This window comes from Mycosarcoma maydis, chromosome 1 (genome assembly GCF_000328475.2).
Source record: "Mycosarcoma maydis chromosome 1, whole genome shotgun sequence".
In the NCBI taxonomy this organism is placed as follows: Eukaryota; Fungi; Basidiomycota; class Ustilaginomycetes; order Ustilaginales; genus Mycosarcoma; species Mycosarcoma maydis.
In genome coordinates, this window is record NC_026478.1 from 1,114,635 (window position 1) to 1,129,978 (window position 15,344).

A 15,344-nucleotide genomic window follows, 5' to 3' on the forward strand; every position below is an offset into this window, starting at 1 on the left:
CATGTACTGTGTGCCCCTGTCAAATGAAAAAGCTGGCAGCTTAGCTTGCTCTAATCAGAGGAAAATGCCTTCTGACTCTTCCTGCATCGGAGTTGCGCTGTCGGTGGGCGCGTTCTCAATGGCCGCCTCTGCTGTGCTGGAAGGACGCTTGAGACCGTAGTGTACTTGACCGTCCGCCTGACCCGTCTTTTCTTGTAACACGTCAAAGAGCTTCTGCACGATGTTGTTCTGCTTGTTGATGGTGGCATCGTTGTCGGTGCAAGCGTTGCTCATCTCTGTGCGATCTTGGTCACCGAGTTCGTTGCCAGTCTCGTGGACGAATTGCTCGATCTGACGGTTCGAATCTTGAAGACGAGCAACACTGTCTTGCAGCCGCTGGATCTCATGAACAATAGTTTCTGGGTTGAGTTCACGCAACGCTTCATGGGTGACGCTTGAATAGTCTCCCACCAAGGTGGGAATCTGGCTCGAGTCTGGGATCACTAGTGGCATGGTGCTGCGTTTTCAGCGATTTGTGGCCTTGCCAAACAGGCAACTGAGCGCCATTCAGGACGTTGTTACAATACTTCGAGTGGCGTTCAGCGCTTGCTGAGTAGTCCCTGCCGCTGGTTGGTGGAGTGAGCTAACTTAGATGAACACGAAGCTCGTCCACATTTCATTTTTAGCATCTGCTTGATTTTGATATAACTAAGGCGTTTTTTTTTCTTCCTATTTTAGCTTTCCGACTTCCGTGTTTTTAAATAACTTAGAAGGACCCTTGCAGCCGGGATTTAAAACTCCCGACTGTGGCAAGTATAAAAACCTCTGGGTGATCAACTTCATTCGCTACCGGCGTACTTTGAATGATATGTCTATTCCCCACTAAGCAGGGCTTTGTAAGGATCACACCTGTCGTCAGCTGCCGGTATATCTACCAAGGCACGAGCTTTGACAATTTTACATATCACACATAAATCATGTCTTCATTTGAGTCACCCACAAAGGTGGTACAACCCGAGGTTGGAGAAGAAAGACAGGGCAAACGATGCACATGATATTTTTTTATCGATTTATTTATCAGGCTTCGGTTGTGAAGCTCGATCCTGATGTATGTCTGGGGCCTGGTCTGTGAGCTGAGACTTCAGTGGAGAAACCGTTGATTGTCGGTACAGTCTGATAGCCAGGAACCAAGAAGGGAAGTGAAAGGCATCGCCACAGTATGCGTGCAAGAGCGATTCTGAACTCAAACATTCTGTAGAATGTGACACTGATTCAGCAAAGCACGAACGGTGTCAATAAGTCACGAGTCACACGCCACGGATTCCCCGCATTTTGTGCCTGGTGGCCACCGGCAAAATGTGGAAATTGTCCGGCAATGGACCGGATGACCAGATGAACACGTCGTTGCCAAGCCAGCCTCAAAATGTGTTGGATGACCTGCAGGAGGCGAGTGTGCAGGCACCACATCACACTCACAGACTGAGCTGCAAGCTGCCACGGACGAGTAACGCACAAATCACGAATCTGTACTTACAAATCACGAATGCAGTGCCCAATCTCTTTAATCACATCTGCCCCTCGCTCAAAGCAACTACCTTTCTGGCCACGACAGCCTTTCCATCACTCATACAGACCCCTCAACATGTCGCCTCCGGCTGCCACTGAAAATATCTGCTCTACAAAGCCTGCCGCTAAGGGTGTTCAGAGAGGGGCACCTAAGTTCAAGTTTCCCAAAGTGAGTCTCGCGGCCGTCTGACGCTTTACGGCCTCATCACGTTTTGGTTCGGATAGCGACGCGCGTGTTGCTGAACCAGATCGACCTTTTCGCATCTTGTACAGCCCATCTCTTACGATACAGTCGAAGATGAGCGACGCGGTCGCAAGGAGCGACTTGCACAGGCATTTCGAGTGTTTGGCATGCTTGGCTTCGATGAGGGTGTTGCTGGTCACTTGACTTTCCGTGACCCCATTCTCAAGGACCATTTCTGGGTTAATCCCTTCGGTGTGCCCTTTCGACACATGACTGTTTCGGATCTGTTGCTCATCGCTCCTGATGGTAGCATTGTCGACGGCGGTCGTCCTGAAAGGATGGTTTACAACCAAGCTGCCTTTGCAATTCACCACGCCATTCACACAGCTCGACCCGACTTGGATGCCGCCTGTCACTCGCACTCTATGTATGGCAAGGCATTCTCTACGCTAGGGAGGAACAGTAAGTGCTTTTGACTGTTGGTGCACGCGGCCCTCTTGATAGGCATGTTCGAATGAGCCGAGGCTGATGTATCCTCCCACTCCCGCTCAATGTGTGTGTCAAACTCAAACAGTCGAAATCACAACACAGGACAGCTGCGCTTTGTACAATCAGTGTGCCCTCTACGAAAATTTTGGCGGTGTCGTACTTGCTGACGAGGAGGGCGACAATATCGCCAAGGCACTCGGTGACAAGAACCGTGCGCTTATCCTGCAAAACCACGGCATTCTCTCCGCTGGCACCTCGATTGAGGCCGCGGTGGGCTTCTTCATTCTGCTCGAAAAGCACTGCCAAGTGATGCTACTCTCGGAGCCTGCTGCAGCTGCTAGAGGCACTAGGCCCATCGTCATCGGTCATGAAGAGGCCGAGTTCACTTGTCGACAGATTGGATCCGATCAGGCCCTCGCGTTCCAAGCTTCGGTCTACTTTGACACCATTGCGCGCCTCGACAAGGGTGCATGGAAGGCGTAAGCATCCTGCTTCCTTCTGAATTGTACTTTTGATGTCTCTGCAATCCAGATTTTCCCATGCTCGTGACTGTGTCCAAAAGGGCATACATGAGGGTGAGGCAAGAGGCAAGGGGCACGGGGCACGAGGGCATTGAAACCGTGTTATGTCGACACTCTACACACTCACTGCGAGCACGCAGCCGCGTTTTCCACCCTAAGTTCTTCACGATTCGTGATTGTGATTCGTGATTCGTGTTTGGCGCTCAACGACCAAAAATCGTGAGGTGAGTTCGTCGAGGCGTTCAGACCACCATCAAACACGACCGAGTTTGGATGGGAATTGTGAATTTTCTCGAGCAGACGAGCGGTGATAAAGGCTCAAAATGCAGCAAGCACGTAACTGCAGGTCTGATCCTCGCTCTGGTTCGTGTTCAATTAACTTAACTAGTCGTGAGTGATTCTCAGAGCCATTTTCTTAAAACTCACCGTGACTCACCACTGTCTTCGAGCTTTGGCTGATCGTCCCGTTCAGTCACGAGGGTCTCTTTGTGTCGATTTCTGGCGCCCTTTAGCCTCTTGCCTTGCTAGCAATCACGTTTGCACCGCTCAGTCATCTACGTCCCACAGCTATGCTCCTCCTTCCTTTCGAAGCAGCCCCCCTTCCCGTCTCATGACGCTGCACCCATCAACTACACGAGCTTCAGCACATCCGGTCTACAGGCGACGTTCCAGTTCCGTCCTATCATCGCCGGCTGCCTGCGTTCAACTGTTCACAACTACTTTACGCAGCTGCTATTCCCTTGGCATTCCTTCGCCGCCTTCATTGTCGCGTTGCCACCATAATAGAAGCTTTTCTACCTTTCGTCTCTCAACACTCGCATCAAATCTCGCCATCTTCGTCTCCATCACCTAATCACGGCTTCCGAAGCGCCGGGCTCTGCCTCTGTCAAACCGTTTCGGCTTGCTACATCCCACACTCGCAGCTGGGATCCGCGAATTGCTGATTCCACCCGACCCCAGCACTGATTCGCCTTCACCGCCGCAGCTCTCACCTTTTCATTTCCACCACTCACACAGTATGGCCGGCAAGGCCAGCAAGTCTGGTTACACGGAGCCAGAACCGTCCGCTACCGAGCCGCCATCCACAGCTGCGCCCGATCTCAGCTCTGGCAACGCAGACCCTGCTCTCAAGGCCGAAGACATTGAAGCGCTTGCCAACGAAGCACACGCAACGTCTCCTCAACCCGAGACTGTGGCCTCCACCGCAACCAAGCCATCAGCTGCAGACGCAGCTCAGGATGATTCCGTCTCTCGCGGCTCTTCCGAGTCTGATGACAAGGCTGTCACTTCTCCTCCTTCCAAAAAGGTCAACGGTAGATTCAAGAAGGGCAGCAAGAACTCTCGTGGCAAGTTGGCTAGCTCAAAGCGCAGCAGCGAGGAGAATGACACGAACGGCCACGACGACGCCGCCGCCGCGGATGCCTCTGAAGAGGCTCACCAACCACCCGGCATCACCGATGCCACCACCGAAGCAAATGAAAGTGACGTGCCTAGTGTGATCAATCAATCCGCCGAAGTCATGGAGGCCGATGGTCTCCAAGCTGCTGATGCGGAGCCAAGTACAGACTCTGTTGACAGCAGCGCTCAAGCAAAGAGCATCACTACCATCAAAGAGCTCTCACAGCTCGGACTCAGTTCCTTTGGTGACGGCGCTGAGGATGATATTGTGGGACCCCGTCGCTCCCGCCGTGGCCCAGGAATCTCGCCGGATCCGAAAGCGCGCGTTCTGAAAACCGAGCCCGATCTCGATGCAAACACATTACAGCGCGAAACAACACCGGCTGGAGACGATGCAGCTGAGGATGCCGCACTGGCAGCCCAAGGTGATGCCATTCATGCCACGCCATTGGAACAAGACACCAAAGCAGAAGTCGAGGACCCAATAGCACTAAAAGAGGTAGCTACGGAGGCTCAAACAGATGGAGAGCTCGAATTCGAGGACGAACGACAGAACGCGTCTGCCGACGAAGCCAAGCCAGAGTCGAAAATACTGACAGCATCAAACGAAGACGATGGCGAAGGCATCGACGCCAACTATGCAAACGCCGATGACCACGATGGCGATCTGGGCGGCGAGGAGGCTGGTGACGAGGGCGTTACGCGATGTGTCTGCGGTAGCGCCGATGAGAACGTTGGCCTGATGATCCAATGCGAAACTTGCAAGTGCTGGCAGCACTGCGTCTGCATGGGCATGCAGGTCGAAGAAGACTGCCCCGACGTCTACTATTGCGAGCAATGTCGCCCCGAACTCCACATTCCGCTGCTGCGTTCGCTCGGCCTGCTCCCCAAGGCTTCAAAGAAGGGCACGGGCAAAGGCGGCACGAAGTACTCGGCGCGTGAGCTTAAGGAAGCCAAAGAGGCGATTGCTCTGCTGGCGCAAGAGAACGCACGCAGACAACAAGCTGCTGAGGCTGCTGTCGCCTTCAGCTCACGTGACAGGAAGGCAAGCCACCACACGCGCAGCGATGCATCCAAGGAGGTCCCAAAGAGCCCAAAGAGACGCAGTACGATGAACAGCCGTGATTCCGCATATGGCGGCTGGGAGCCGATCCCACCTGGCCTTCTCGCGGACGGCGAGGTCTGGGATGGTGTAGATGACAAGAAGGGCGGCAAGAAACGCAAGCGCGGTCTACCAGAAGACCACCTGGACAGCGCTGCCGGAACCCCGGAGGCGGGTGAAGGCGCTGCCGATGCTACTTCTGCTTCTGATGCATCAAAGCGACGTCGCGTAAGCGCAGGAGCCGCCCTGGACCAAGATGGTGATGCTGAGATGGACGAAGATGAAATGTCTGGGGCTGTGGACCATACAGTCGCCGTGTCGCGCGACAAAAGCAGCAAGAAAAAGAAGGGCAACAACCAGTATACAGTGCGTGAAGCCTCGGTCGCTCATGATGCCTCTGCATCCAAGCCTCGCCATCCAAACCAGTACACGTATCGCAACAAGGATCGCAACGGAGCAGCGACTGGTGCTCCGAACGGCCAGAAGACAGGCTCGAGCTCAACATCAAACCTCACCTCGCATTCACCGAGTCCTAGCCCAAGCAAAGGGCGCGCAGAGCATGCACGTCGTGCAGCTGCGAGGGACGCTGGAAGTCAAGTGGGCACGCCTGCTCCGGGAGAGTCTGGCTATGCAGGGCGCAGTGGGCATGGTACTGCAGCAACGCAATGGTCCCTCCCCGAGCATCTCACGCATCTGGCTTACTTACTCCCGCAAGCAGGCGGCTCTCGACAAGACTCATCCAGGTCTTCCGGCCCCGCCGGAGAGAGTGGATTGGCAAACGGCAGCACATCTGCTAGCAAAAAAGGATCGGTGTCTGCGAGTGGACAGACAAGTTCGGTGCCCTCCCCACCGGCAGGTGCATCGTTTCCAACTCCTTTCCAGGTATTTTCTTCGATCGAGTCTTCCACCAAAGTGCGCTTCCCCAGTCGTCGAATGACGATGGGTGAGATGCGAAAGCGAGTGCGCAACATTGGCGAGTACGTGACGCGAAGCCAGATCGAGGCGGTGGAGCGTGAGAAACGCATGAAACTGCTCGGCATTGTGCCTGTGTATATGGACGAGACGGACGAGGACGCCGAGGATGGAGCTGAGGCGATGCACCGCGATGTCAAGAATGCCGATGCTGTCAACGCGGGCGGAATGACTACGGAGCAGCACGCCAACCTGATGGATGGAAACGCGGAAGCGACAAAGGCAGAGGCACAAGCGAGGTTGGCCAAGCTGCCGCTGAGCATGCGCTTAATGGAGGAGTTGACACGAGAGCTCATTCACTTCCAGCGGAAGTTTGGTGTGGGCCCGGGCAGCTACGGCAGCCTTGGCGTTTCGCACCAGTCTACGACGGTTATTTGACAAATCATTGGCCTGCCTTGTTGCTCTGTTTGTACTCTTCACTTGTCATACGATTAATTAATTGTAGAGTTCTTGTGTCTCTTGAAGGGCGATCGTGGTGTTTTGATACGCATACGAACCATCCCAGCTCTTTGCAGGGCAGGTCCCGGTGAGCTTCTTTTCGGTCTGAGCACGAACGCGCGGATTTGACGGTGTTTGTAAGTACGTGCGAGGCAACAAGCGGATCCACTTAATGCCTACCTTGGGGCTTCGAGAGTGGCGAAACAGTCGTGAGTCACGAGTGTCGTGATTTTGGAGATGGATTTGTTTGGGTCTGTGCAATCAGTCCTCCTCCATTTGTTGCACAGGAGAGCGCCAAAAACTTACAGTTCATTGAAGTGCAAGCTGTACAGTGGTTATTGGCGGTCGTCTAGTATCAATGTACTGAGTGACTGTAGGCTGACATCTCACGGAGAATAGATAGCCACTTGGGTGCGCACGGCGGATTCATAACCTTGTTGTTGTCCACCTGCGACAGGTGAGCAAGTTAGCACTCGTGACTGAGACGATTCGATCAGGAAGTGTGAATTTTTCCTTTTCTACGTTTCTTCCGTCTCTGGTTCAAATCCAGCTTCCCAGGCACGATGTGCCTTCTTCGCTGACCACACAAACGCGAGCTTATAGCAGCGTTGGCTGTGTCGATTCTGCGAAAGCGACAGTCAGCCAACTCACACTGATTTGGGTTACAATCGTGAGTAATTCAGGAAGCGGGAGCAGCTACGCGCAATACCAGCTTTTGGCTTGAATATTCACGATTCGTGATTTGTGATTCGCGATTGTGATTGCCAGACCCGCGCTGGGGCTTCGAATCACGAATCTGTCTTTTTGCCATTATTCGTGATATTCACGATTTGGTGGTTCAGAATCGTGAATCACGGAATATCACTTTGAAGCTCTCCCTCACTCTCCTCTGCTTTGGTCCACATCGTTATCCGTCGCACCGCTTTCTCCGTTCGATTCGTGTTTCACTTTGATTGAACTGCTCGCTTCTCTCGACTTTGGCCGCTTTTGCCTCTCTTTCGATTCCCCAACTCACACTTTCCCTTGACACCATTTAGTGGTATCATTCATCGTTCCCTCCCCTTTCCTCTCAGAATAGCAATCACGAATCACGATTCTCGCTCCATTCACGATTCGGAATTCCGAACAGCATTCGATGTTACATTCGTGATTTCCCTCAACAGCTCCCCCGGACGCCTACCTCGTGACGGGTTTATTACCAAACACCTGTTTTGGACGTGGACACACACAACGCACGACGGGAGCAATAAATACGCTATCCACTTTTAACTCTTCACGAAAAACACTCAACACCCCCTCACCTTTGTACTTCAGGGTGCAGTGTCTCGAGCGGACACATCACGCACGACTCCGCCGCGGCAGTTGGCACAATTCCATTTGTGATTGTCCCTCTTCTTCGCGACCAGATAGCCAGCATACAGTACGTGCCGAATGCACACTAACTTCTCGTCACTCACAACTCGCAACTGACGCAACAGATTCCGTCGATCGCTTCCAAATCGCAACGAAACACTTCAAGTCCCCATTGCATCAAGGCTTTGACAGCTCAACATCCAAGTAGCACGGTCCTCGTCCACCTGCCTACCATCCCGCCCTGGGTAACCCATCCTCATGGTTTGACACGGTCCGTCAGCTTACTCTCCGATCGACATGGCTCCCGTACGCAGACTGGCTCGCGCGAGCTCATCAGCCTCAGTCAGCTCTTCGCCTGCGAACTTGCCAACTCCAACCCTTTCAGGACCGCAGCTTCAGTCGACATCAAATGCAGAACCGCGCATCTCAGTGCACCAGACGCCCACAGCAGCACCACGCGTTCTCCAACATCCTTCCACTTCGCCATCCAAGCCGCATGGCAGCAACTCGTTTGACGCACCTATAATACTATCTGACACTGAGACCGACAATGGCACCGCCGGCATTGTACAGCATACAGGCAGCTCGGACGACGACATGACCGCACCACACCGCACAGCTGGTGTGGACAACGGAAAGGCGCAGCGCCTTTCGCTGCTCTTCCCTGCCATTACCGACAATCACCAAGACGAAAGTCGTTCTTCTACCACCCTGGACCGCTCGTATGCTACCTCCTTGAACAGCGAAGTCAATCTCATTTCCGATGGCAGCCTTTCCTCGCTTAGCTCCATCGATTCGGATAGCGATGTAACCGATGACTCCGATAACAAGAGCATCGCAGCAGCTATCAGCTCTCTCAGAAGTACGCCCCGTCAAACGCACAACAAAACGCCAGCATTGTTGTCCAAGCGAGGTACTGAAGCTACTCCAGAGGCCACGGCTAGCTCATCGTCCTCGTCTTCCACTCCTAGCCGCAGGTCAGCTCGCATCGTTTCATCTGGATCAAGCATCCAAAAAGCCCTGCAGAGGAGGGACGACCTCGATGCGAAACTCCTGGCCAGTCCCCTGCGACGCAAGCCTGACTCTCCTGAGGCACCGCCGCCGCCCAGAAGGGCGGTTGGAAGGCCTCGAAAATCGGTCCAACCAGTCCCTGCGCAGTCATCCGCCGCTCGCCTGTCCACATCACCGGCAGTTCTCCCTTCGTCAGTGCAGAACTTGGCATCCCCTTCCTCAACACGACGCAGTGCACGGCTTTCATTGCCTTTTCCCATGGCTCCAAATTCGGAATACCCGGCCTCTAAGGATGCGTCTCAATCACCGCGAAGAGAAGCTGAGCTTGGTCCCCGGCCAGAGTTGAGGCCCGGCAAACACTCTCGAAAGTTTGCGGAGGCAAGCGATAAATCCAAACCGGTCATCACACTACAACCATTTTCAGATTCCGTGACCTTTTCAGCCTCAGTAGGCTCAGCTATTTCGAATGGCCCGGTTGGGAACAGTCCTGCGGTCACGAGCGATGCTCAGAGCATCCCGACCCTCCCTGTCGAGCGCTCTCGGGGTCGACCAAGAAAGTCTCAACCTGGTTTACCAACTTTCCCACAAACCCCCGCGGCATTGACCGCAGAACGCGAGCAACCTGCCTTGGTCACCCGCCTTCGCAAAAGAAACTTATCAACAGCCGGCATGACTGCGAAATCAGAGTCGCTGGCCGTTGACGAGCAGCAGGAAGATTCAGATTTCCCTCCGCGCAAGCGAGGAAGGCCTGCACGCTCAAGCACCAGTGCCACGGATAGGACCGCAGGCGAACCACTCTCCACCGCGTCTGGGCAAACTTTGCACGGCCGCACCCCTCTTCGGATTGATGTCATCGATCTGCTCGATGATGATCTGAGCGAGCTGAGTGACGCTAGCGACATGTCGCTCAACTCTTCGCAGCCTCATCAATCTGCCTCGCAGTCTATTCAGTCTGGAGAATCACACCGGCAACGACCGCCGCAGGCAAGCACGTTGCCGTCCAAAAAGTTGAAGCGAGCTAGCAAACAAAATAAGGATGGCAAAATTTATCACTACACGGGTCTGTACGCCGGCGAAGCCGACGCTGTGGCTTCGACATCCTCTCTTTACCCAGACGCCTCGCAAAGCACCCTCTTGCCGTACCCCATCCATTTCGGGGCCAAGCTGCTCACCGAGGAACGCGACTTTTGTCTACCGTATCCGATCCACCAAACCATGGATCAGCTCCGCGATCGTGTCAACGCTAAGCGAAAGCCGCCGCGCTATCAACAGATCAACAAGAACAAGTATGTAACGCGGGCCAAGCTGCAGGGAGAAGTGCCGCTCTGCAATTGCAAGCCAGGGAGCGGATGCGGCCACGACTGTATCAACCGCATGCTCATGTTCATCTGCGATCCGAAAACGTGTCCGAGTGCAAGCAATTGCACCAACATCAGCCTTGGACGTCGACCCCATGTCAAGACCGCAGTGGCATACTATGGTCGCCGTGGTTTTGGTCTCAAGACGCTCGAGGCTATCAAAAGGGATGATTTTATCGATGAGTATCGCGGCGAAGTTATCAACCTCAGCGAAGCAGCCAAACGCGTTACTGAGGAGTATAAGGCTACCGGTAACTACTATCTGTTGGACTACGACTCGGCTGCGGGCGAGCTGCTGGACGGTGGCCGTAAAGGCAATATCACTCGCTTCGCCAACCACTCGTGCGACCCCAACTGCCGCATCGAGAAATTTATCATCTGCGGCACCGACGAGGCGCTTTCTGCAGAGTTCCAGATCGGCCTCTTTGCCAATCGCGATATTGCCGCGGGCGAGGAGCTGACCTACAATTATGGTTGGGCTGCCTTCCAGCCTCGAGATATTACAGGAGCTCCAACAGCGCAGGTGCCGACCGAGCAATGTCTGTGTGGAGCTGCCAACTGCTCTGGCATCCTCGGTGGCAAGAAGGCTCCAGTGAGTAAGTCGGCAGCGGATGCTGTCGCCGCCAACACACGCAAAAAGACGGGCAAGGGGCGCGGCAAGCGCAAAAGCAAAGGCAAAGTAAGCAAGTCGACTCAGAGTTCGCGCATCCATTTGACTTCCATGGCGCCTTTGCTCAGTGCGTCTCGACTATCCGCAGCCGCAATACCGAGCTCAGCACTTTCGAGTGTTGAGGCAGCACGAAATTTGCGGAAGCGCGAAGATGCTCAGACCCGCCGGAACGCGATCAGCAAGATCACCATCAAGCGCCGCGAGCGCTCGGGACGCTCGGCAGGCGACGCAAGCTCGTCTACATCTGCATCGGTCACAGACAGCTCGGTTGAGCCAGTGACTGAAACATGGACGAAACAGATTTCTGTTCCAGGCGGAAAGAATGGGCAGCAGATACCCAGATCGAGAGCCGCTAAAGCTGTTCATGCCACGAAAAGTAGACAAGCGCCTCGGGATCCTATCTCATCTTTCTCGCAAGTAATCGATCTGACGGGAGAGCACGCAACACCCTCGCCTATCGAAGCAATTTCTCCGAAAGAAGCAAGCAGCACATCCACGTCAGTACAATTTACTGGTCCAACGGATGCGGATCAGGCGGCGCTGGGTGGTGATGTTCTTTCCAGCTCCGCGAGCAGGGTCTTCCCACAGCTGCCCTTGCCGAAACGAATCAACATCAAGAAGCCGGGAGGCGGCTTTGGGGCAATGGCAGCGCGAGGCACCAAAGATCGCAGGTGGCTAACAGCCGAAGCGCCCTCATCGGACAACGATGACAGCTCATCAATTCGATGCGACTCGGCAGAGTACCCTTCTGATATCCTTAAAGAAGATGACGAAGCTCAGCTACAAGACAGTTCGGGAAAGGTCCCCGGCAAAAAACGCCGCGGTCGACATAAGCTGCAATTAAGCGCTGAAGAGATGGCACGGCGAGCCGTCGAACGTCGTGCCCGGAACGCTTTCCTCGCACGTAAGCGTCGTGCGTCAAAGCGGGGCATTGTGGTAATGGACCCGTCGCACCATCCTCTGAAGAAGATTAGTATACAATGCACTGCGGCTCCCGAGAACACATATATCCCAGATCTGCCTTCGTCGCTCGTAACGTTGGGCATGACGATAGCAGATGCACGTCGAGCACGAAACGCGTTCCTTGCGCGTGTGCGAAGGGCGATCAAGCGAGGGTTCCCCAAGGATGCGGCTATCAAAATGGCGGCTAAGCCGTTGCCGGGAGATCCTGAACGAGACACACCGGTCATGAAGGCACAACGAGCTTACATGGAACAGCTTGAGCGCGAGGCTGCCGACGAAGTAACGGATTCTTCGCAAAATGGTCATGGATCAAGCGGTTCAGTAAGCGCGTCGAACTCATCAGTCGCAGCCGAAGATGATGATTGGGAAGATGAACCGAGGTGGGCGGCTGCGCTTTGAGGCATAGGCCCAGCACAGCATGCCATTTTTTGGACGAGTTGCTTCCGATCTTTTGTTACTCTGCCGTTGCAGCACTCTGTAGCTTCTTGACTTCGCAATGAGATCGACGCATGCACATCAAAGCCGAATACCATCTAAGGAAGACCAGACGGCCCATGATTGAACCAGCTCTGCTTTGTTGAGCATTCTGCTTGCGCTGAATTGGCTCGAGAGTTAGATTGAAGCTGAAATGCGATGCTGAGTAGAACAGACTCAGGATTGCAGGTTGAAGATGCACGTTGACCTACAGCTGTTCGTTACGTTTTTAATCGTGACTGTATTCGTGATTGCAAGACTGCCCTTGAGCCTTGCTCCAATTCGTGATTTTTCCGTTCCGCGAAAAACAATTGTGAGATCGTAGGTTCCAGGCTTCTCTATGGGTCACATTCACGATTCGTGATTCGTGATTCGTGAATCAGTGAACGGATCGATAAAATAGTAACGAGTGGTTTAGTCTGCTTGCTCACCATCTTTCGGATCCGCTCTTCCCAAAACACAATATACGTTCCAGCTTATTCTCGGACCCGCAACGACCCCTCTTCCCCGCATCTCGGTCAGAGCTCAGGAACAAGCGCGTGCATCCTCAAGTACCATCCTGGAGCCCAGCAATCTTTCACCTCCAACACCGCTCCCTGCCAACTGGCTTGGCCTTGGCATAGGTGGCTACCGTGGTGAACCAATCACTCGCCGCCATCACCGGTGGAGTCGGAAAACCATCTACTCTGTGTCGTTCGTTGTCCTATAGCTTTTCTATCCTGATCAAAGTCACATGCACGCGTGACAACAACGTTTTGGGCTGCAGAGCGCTGGCACCTTGAAGCCATCTACTCACAGGGAACCTGGATGATCGTGCACCTGGGCTCGAACCACATATCAGTACGGACCCTGCGCTATCAGAGTCAACGACAACAAAAGCGCGGCTTATAGTCATGGCTGAGAGTGTTGGATCAAGCGATCAGGGCTTGGCAAATGGCCAGTTATCGACATGGCACGATCAGTCCGACATGCCGCAGCACAATCAGCAGGTAGGACAAGCGGATGAAGGAGCAAGTGGAGGCGGTGACAATGACAGTACAGGCACCCAGCTACGAGCTTCAGTCGTTCAACCTCTGATAGAAAGGTCTTCTGCTTTAGATAGTCAAGGCGTTGATATCCGGGTATCTGGAATGACCAACACTCCTGTCTCAACGGACGTTGCAGATGCGACAGCATCATTCGGCGCAGGCGAGCTCGCTGAAGCCAATACACAGCCATCCTCCTCGGACGTGGTCGGCAGCCTGAGCGTTAACAGAAATCATGACACTGGCGACAACAGCAACGCGGGCGAGTCAACGAACCAATTGCCTGGCGAACCATGCTCTAAATCCGCTTCACCCAGCAAGAGCGGCGTGACTATCCTGATGGCATCACGCAAGCAGAACAGTGCCTGCGACGCTTGCCGAAGTCGCAAGGTGCGCTGCAATAGAGATCCTGGCGAAACCAAGTGCAAACACTGCAAGGCCAAGAACATTGATTGCACTACGCTCTACGTACAATGGGCCACCTCGTCTGCAAAGCGACCCACAAAACGTCCTAGGACCTCGCTGCCGTATACACCCGAAGAGAAGAAGGAGGCGCTCAAGCCGCCAGAATTGATCGACGCTGCCGTGCAGGTGCAAGATCGCCTGCTCAATGCGCTCTTCCAAAGAGACACCGAGTACACAGCCGCTGACAACCAGGTCTACGTGTACCAAAACCTGCCGTGCAATGCGCCACTATCAACGAGCGGCTACACCACCCGCACAATCGTACCCGCTTCTTACCTTCCCGGTCCGAAGCCCGCAGCAACCACCGGCGCGGAGCTACATTTGCTGGACCGACAGCGTAGAGAGGACTTCGTGAACGATCTGGTCGAGACCTACTTTTCCGTCGTGCATGCAAGATTACCTCTGCTGAATCCTCAGACCTTTCGCAAACGCTACTACGAGCGGAGCCCCGAGCTCGGAGGTCCGCCTTCGGATATCATCCTTGCTCTTGTGATTGCTTGGGGTGCCAAGTTCAGCGAAAACCCACTCATTGCTCAGGATCGCGACGACAGTGCTCAGGAATTGAGGAAAGCGTGGAACCAGGCCCAAGCGGCGCTTCTCAAAGGAGAGACAGAGAAGGCGAACCAAATCACCGGCTTCAAGGGCGGCATCGAACAGCCCATACTCAACGTGCCACGCGAGTTGAGAGAGCAGGGCAGAAACCGTATCGCGGATCATCTCACCTGGCGAGCTCAAGATGTGATGGATCGATTGCGTGTCGCTAGGGTGGCAACGCTTGAGAATGCTCAAGCCTGCTTCCTAATGGAGCCGCTGCTGCTGCATCCCTCTGTCTACTTCAACGGCAACCTCAACCTTGCTGGCGACCCGATCCCGGCCAAACACCGCAGCTTGCTGGCCTATACCAACGGACACTGGTATGTCATTGCCATCAAGCACATGCTCGACCTGGGTATCCACTGCAAGGAGAAGGTCATGACTATCCGGGACCCTACTTTGCGCGGCGAGACGCTCTTCACATGGTGGCTCGCGTGTATGGCTGACGCGGCGTCCGCCCTCTACTTCCAGCGTCGATGTCTGATCACTGCCGACGACTACAACAGTGATCCACCGGCCGGAGATTCCGACAACAAGGACGAGGCACCACACCCACTCGGCAGCATTGATTCGTATCTGGCCTTCTTCGGGTCCGCACACGACGCTGTCGTGTTTCAGCGCGACCTCGCTGCACTGTATTTTGCGCCGCGTAGCCATATAGAAGGTGTACGTCTCGATAGAGTGATTGGGATCATCGAGTCGCTGAAAAAGTGGCGAGTTGAACATCTTGAAGAAGTAGGCGTTCCTTTGCCGCACTGGCCTCCGCATTGGGACTATATCGC

The 15,344-nt window shown here is 54.3% G+C and overlaps 5 protein-coding genes across 5 annotated transcripts in view; 4 read left to right on the forward strand and 1 right to left on the reverse strand.

Annotated features, from left to right (window-relative positions):
• Positions 1 to 54: 54 nt before the first annotated feature.
• On the reverse strand, positions 55 to 492 carry UMAG_00397 (uncharacterized protein; the record flags this gene model as incomplete). Its single annotated transcript, XM_011387978.1, has 1 exon — positions 55 to 492. One exon carries the CDS (start codon positions 490 to 492, stop codon positions 55 to 57), a length of 438 nt encoding a protein of 145 aa, XP_011386280.1.
• A 1,129-nt stretch (positions 493 to 1,621) lies between these two features.
• UMAG_11610 (uncharacterized protein) lies at positions 1,622 to 2,701 on the forward strand (the record flags this gene model as incomplete). The annotated part of the gene is made up of 3 exons (XM_011388485.1): positions 1,622 to 1,714; positions 1,819 to 2,191; positions 2,304 to 2,701. 3 exons carry the CDS (start codon positions 1,622 to 1,624, stop codon positions 2,699 to 2,701), a joined length of 864 nt encoding a protein of 287 aa, XP_011386787.1.
• Positions 2,702 to 3,757: 1,056 nt separating this feature from the next.
• Positions 3,758 to 6,589, forward strand: UMAG_00399 (uncharacterized protein; the record flags this gene model as incomplete). Its single annotated transcript, XM_011387979.1, has 1 exon — positions 3,758 to 6,589. One exon carries the CDS (start codon positions 3,758 to 3,760, stop codon positions 6,587 to 6,589), a length of 2,832 nt encoding a protein of 943 aa, XP_011386281.1.
• Positions 6,590 to 8,299: 1,710 nt separating this feature from the next.
• On the forward strand, positions 8,300 to 12,403 carry UMAG_00400 (uncharacterized protein; the record flags this gene model as incomplete). Its single annotated transcript, XM_011387980.1, has 1 exon — positions 8,300 to 12,403. The coding sequence occupies one exon, from the start codon at positions 8,300 to 8,302 to the stop codon at positions 12,401 to 12,403; it is 4,104 nt and encodes a 1,367-aa protein (XP_011386282.1).
• A 968-nt stretch (positions 12,404 to 13,371) lies between these two features.
• UMAG_15058 (uncharacterized protein) overlaps positions 13,372 to 15,344 on the forward strand; it is a gene marked incomplete at both ends in the record, with an annotated part of 2,775 nt that continues 802 nt past the window's right edge. The window contains one exon of the mRNA XM_011388561.1: positions 13,372 to 15,342. Coding sequence (XP_011386863.1) covers positions 13,372 to 15,342 — 1,971 coding nt within the window. The remainder of the gene's footprint in view (positions 15,343 to 15,344) is intronic.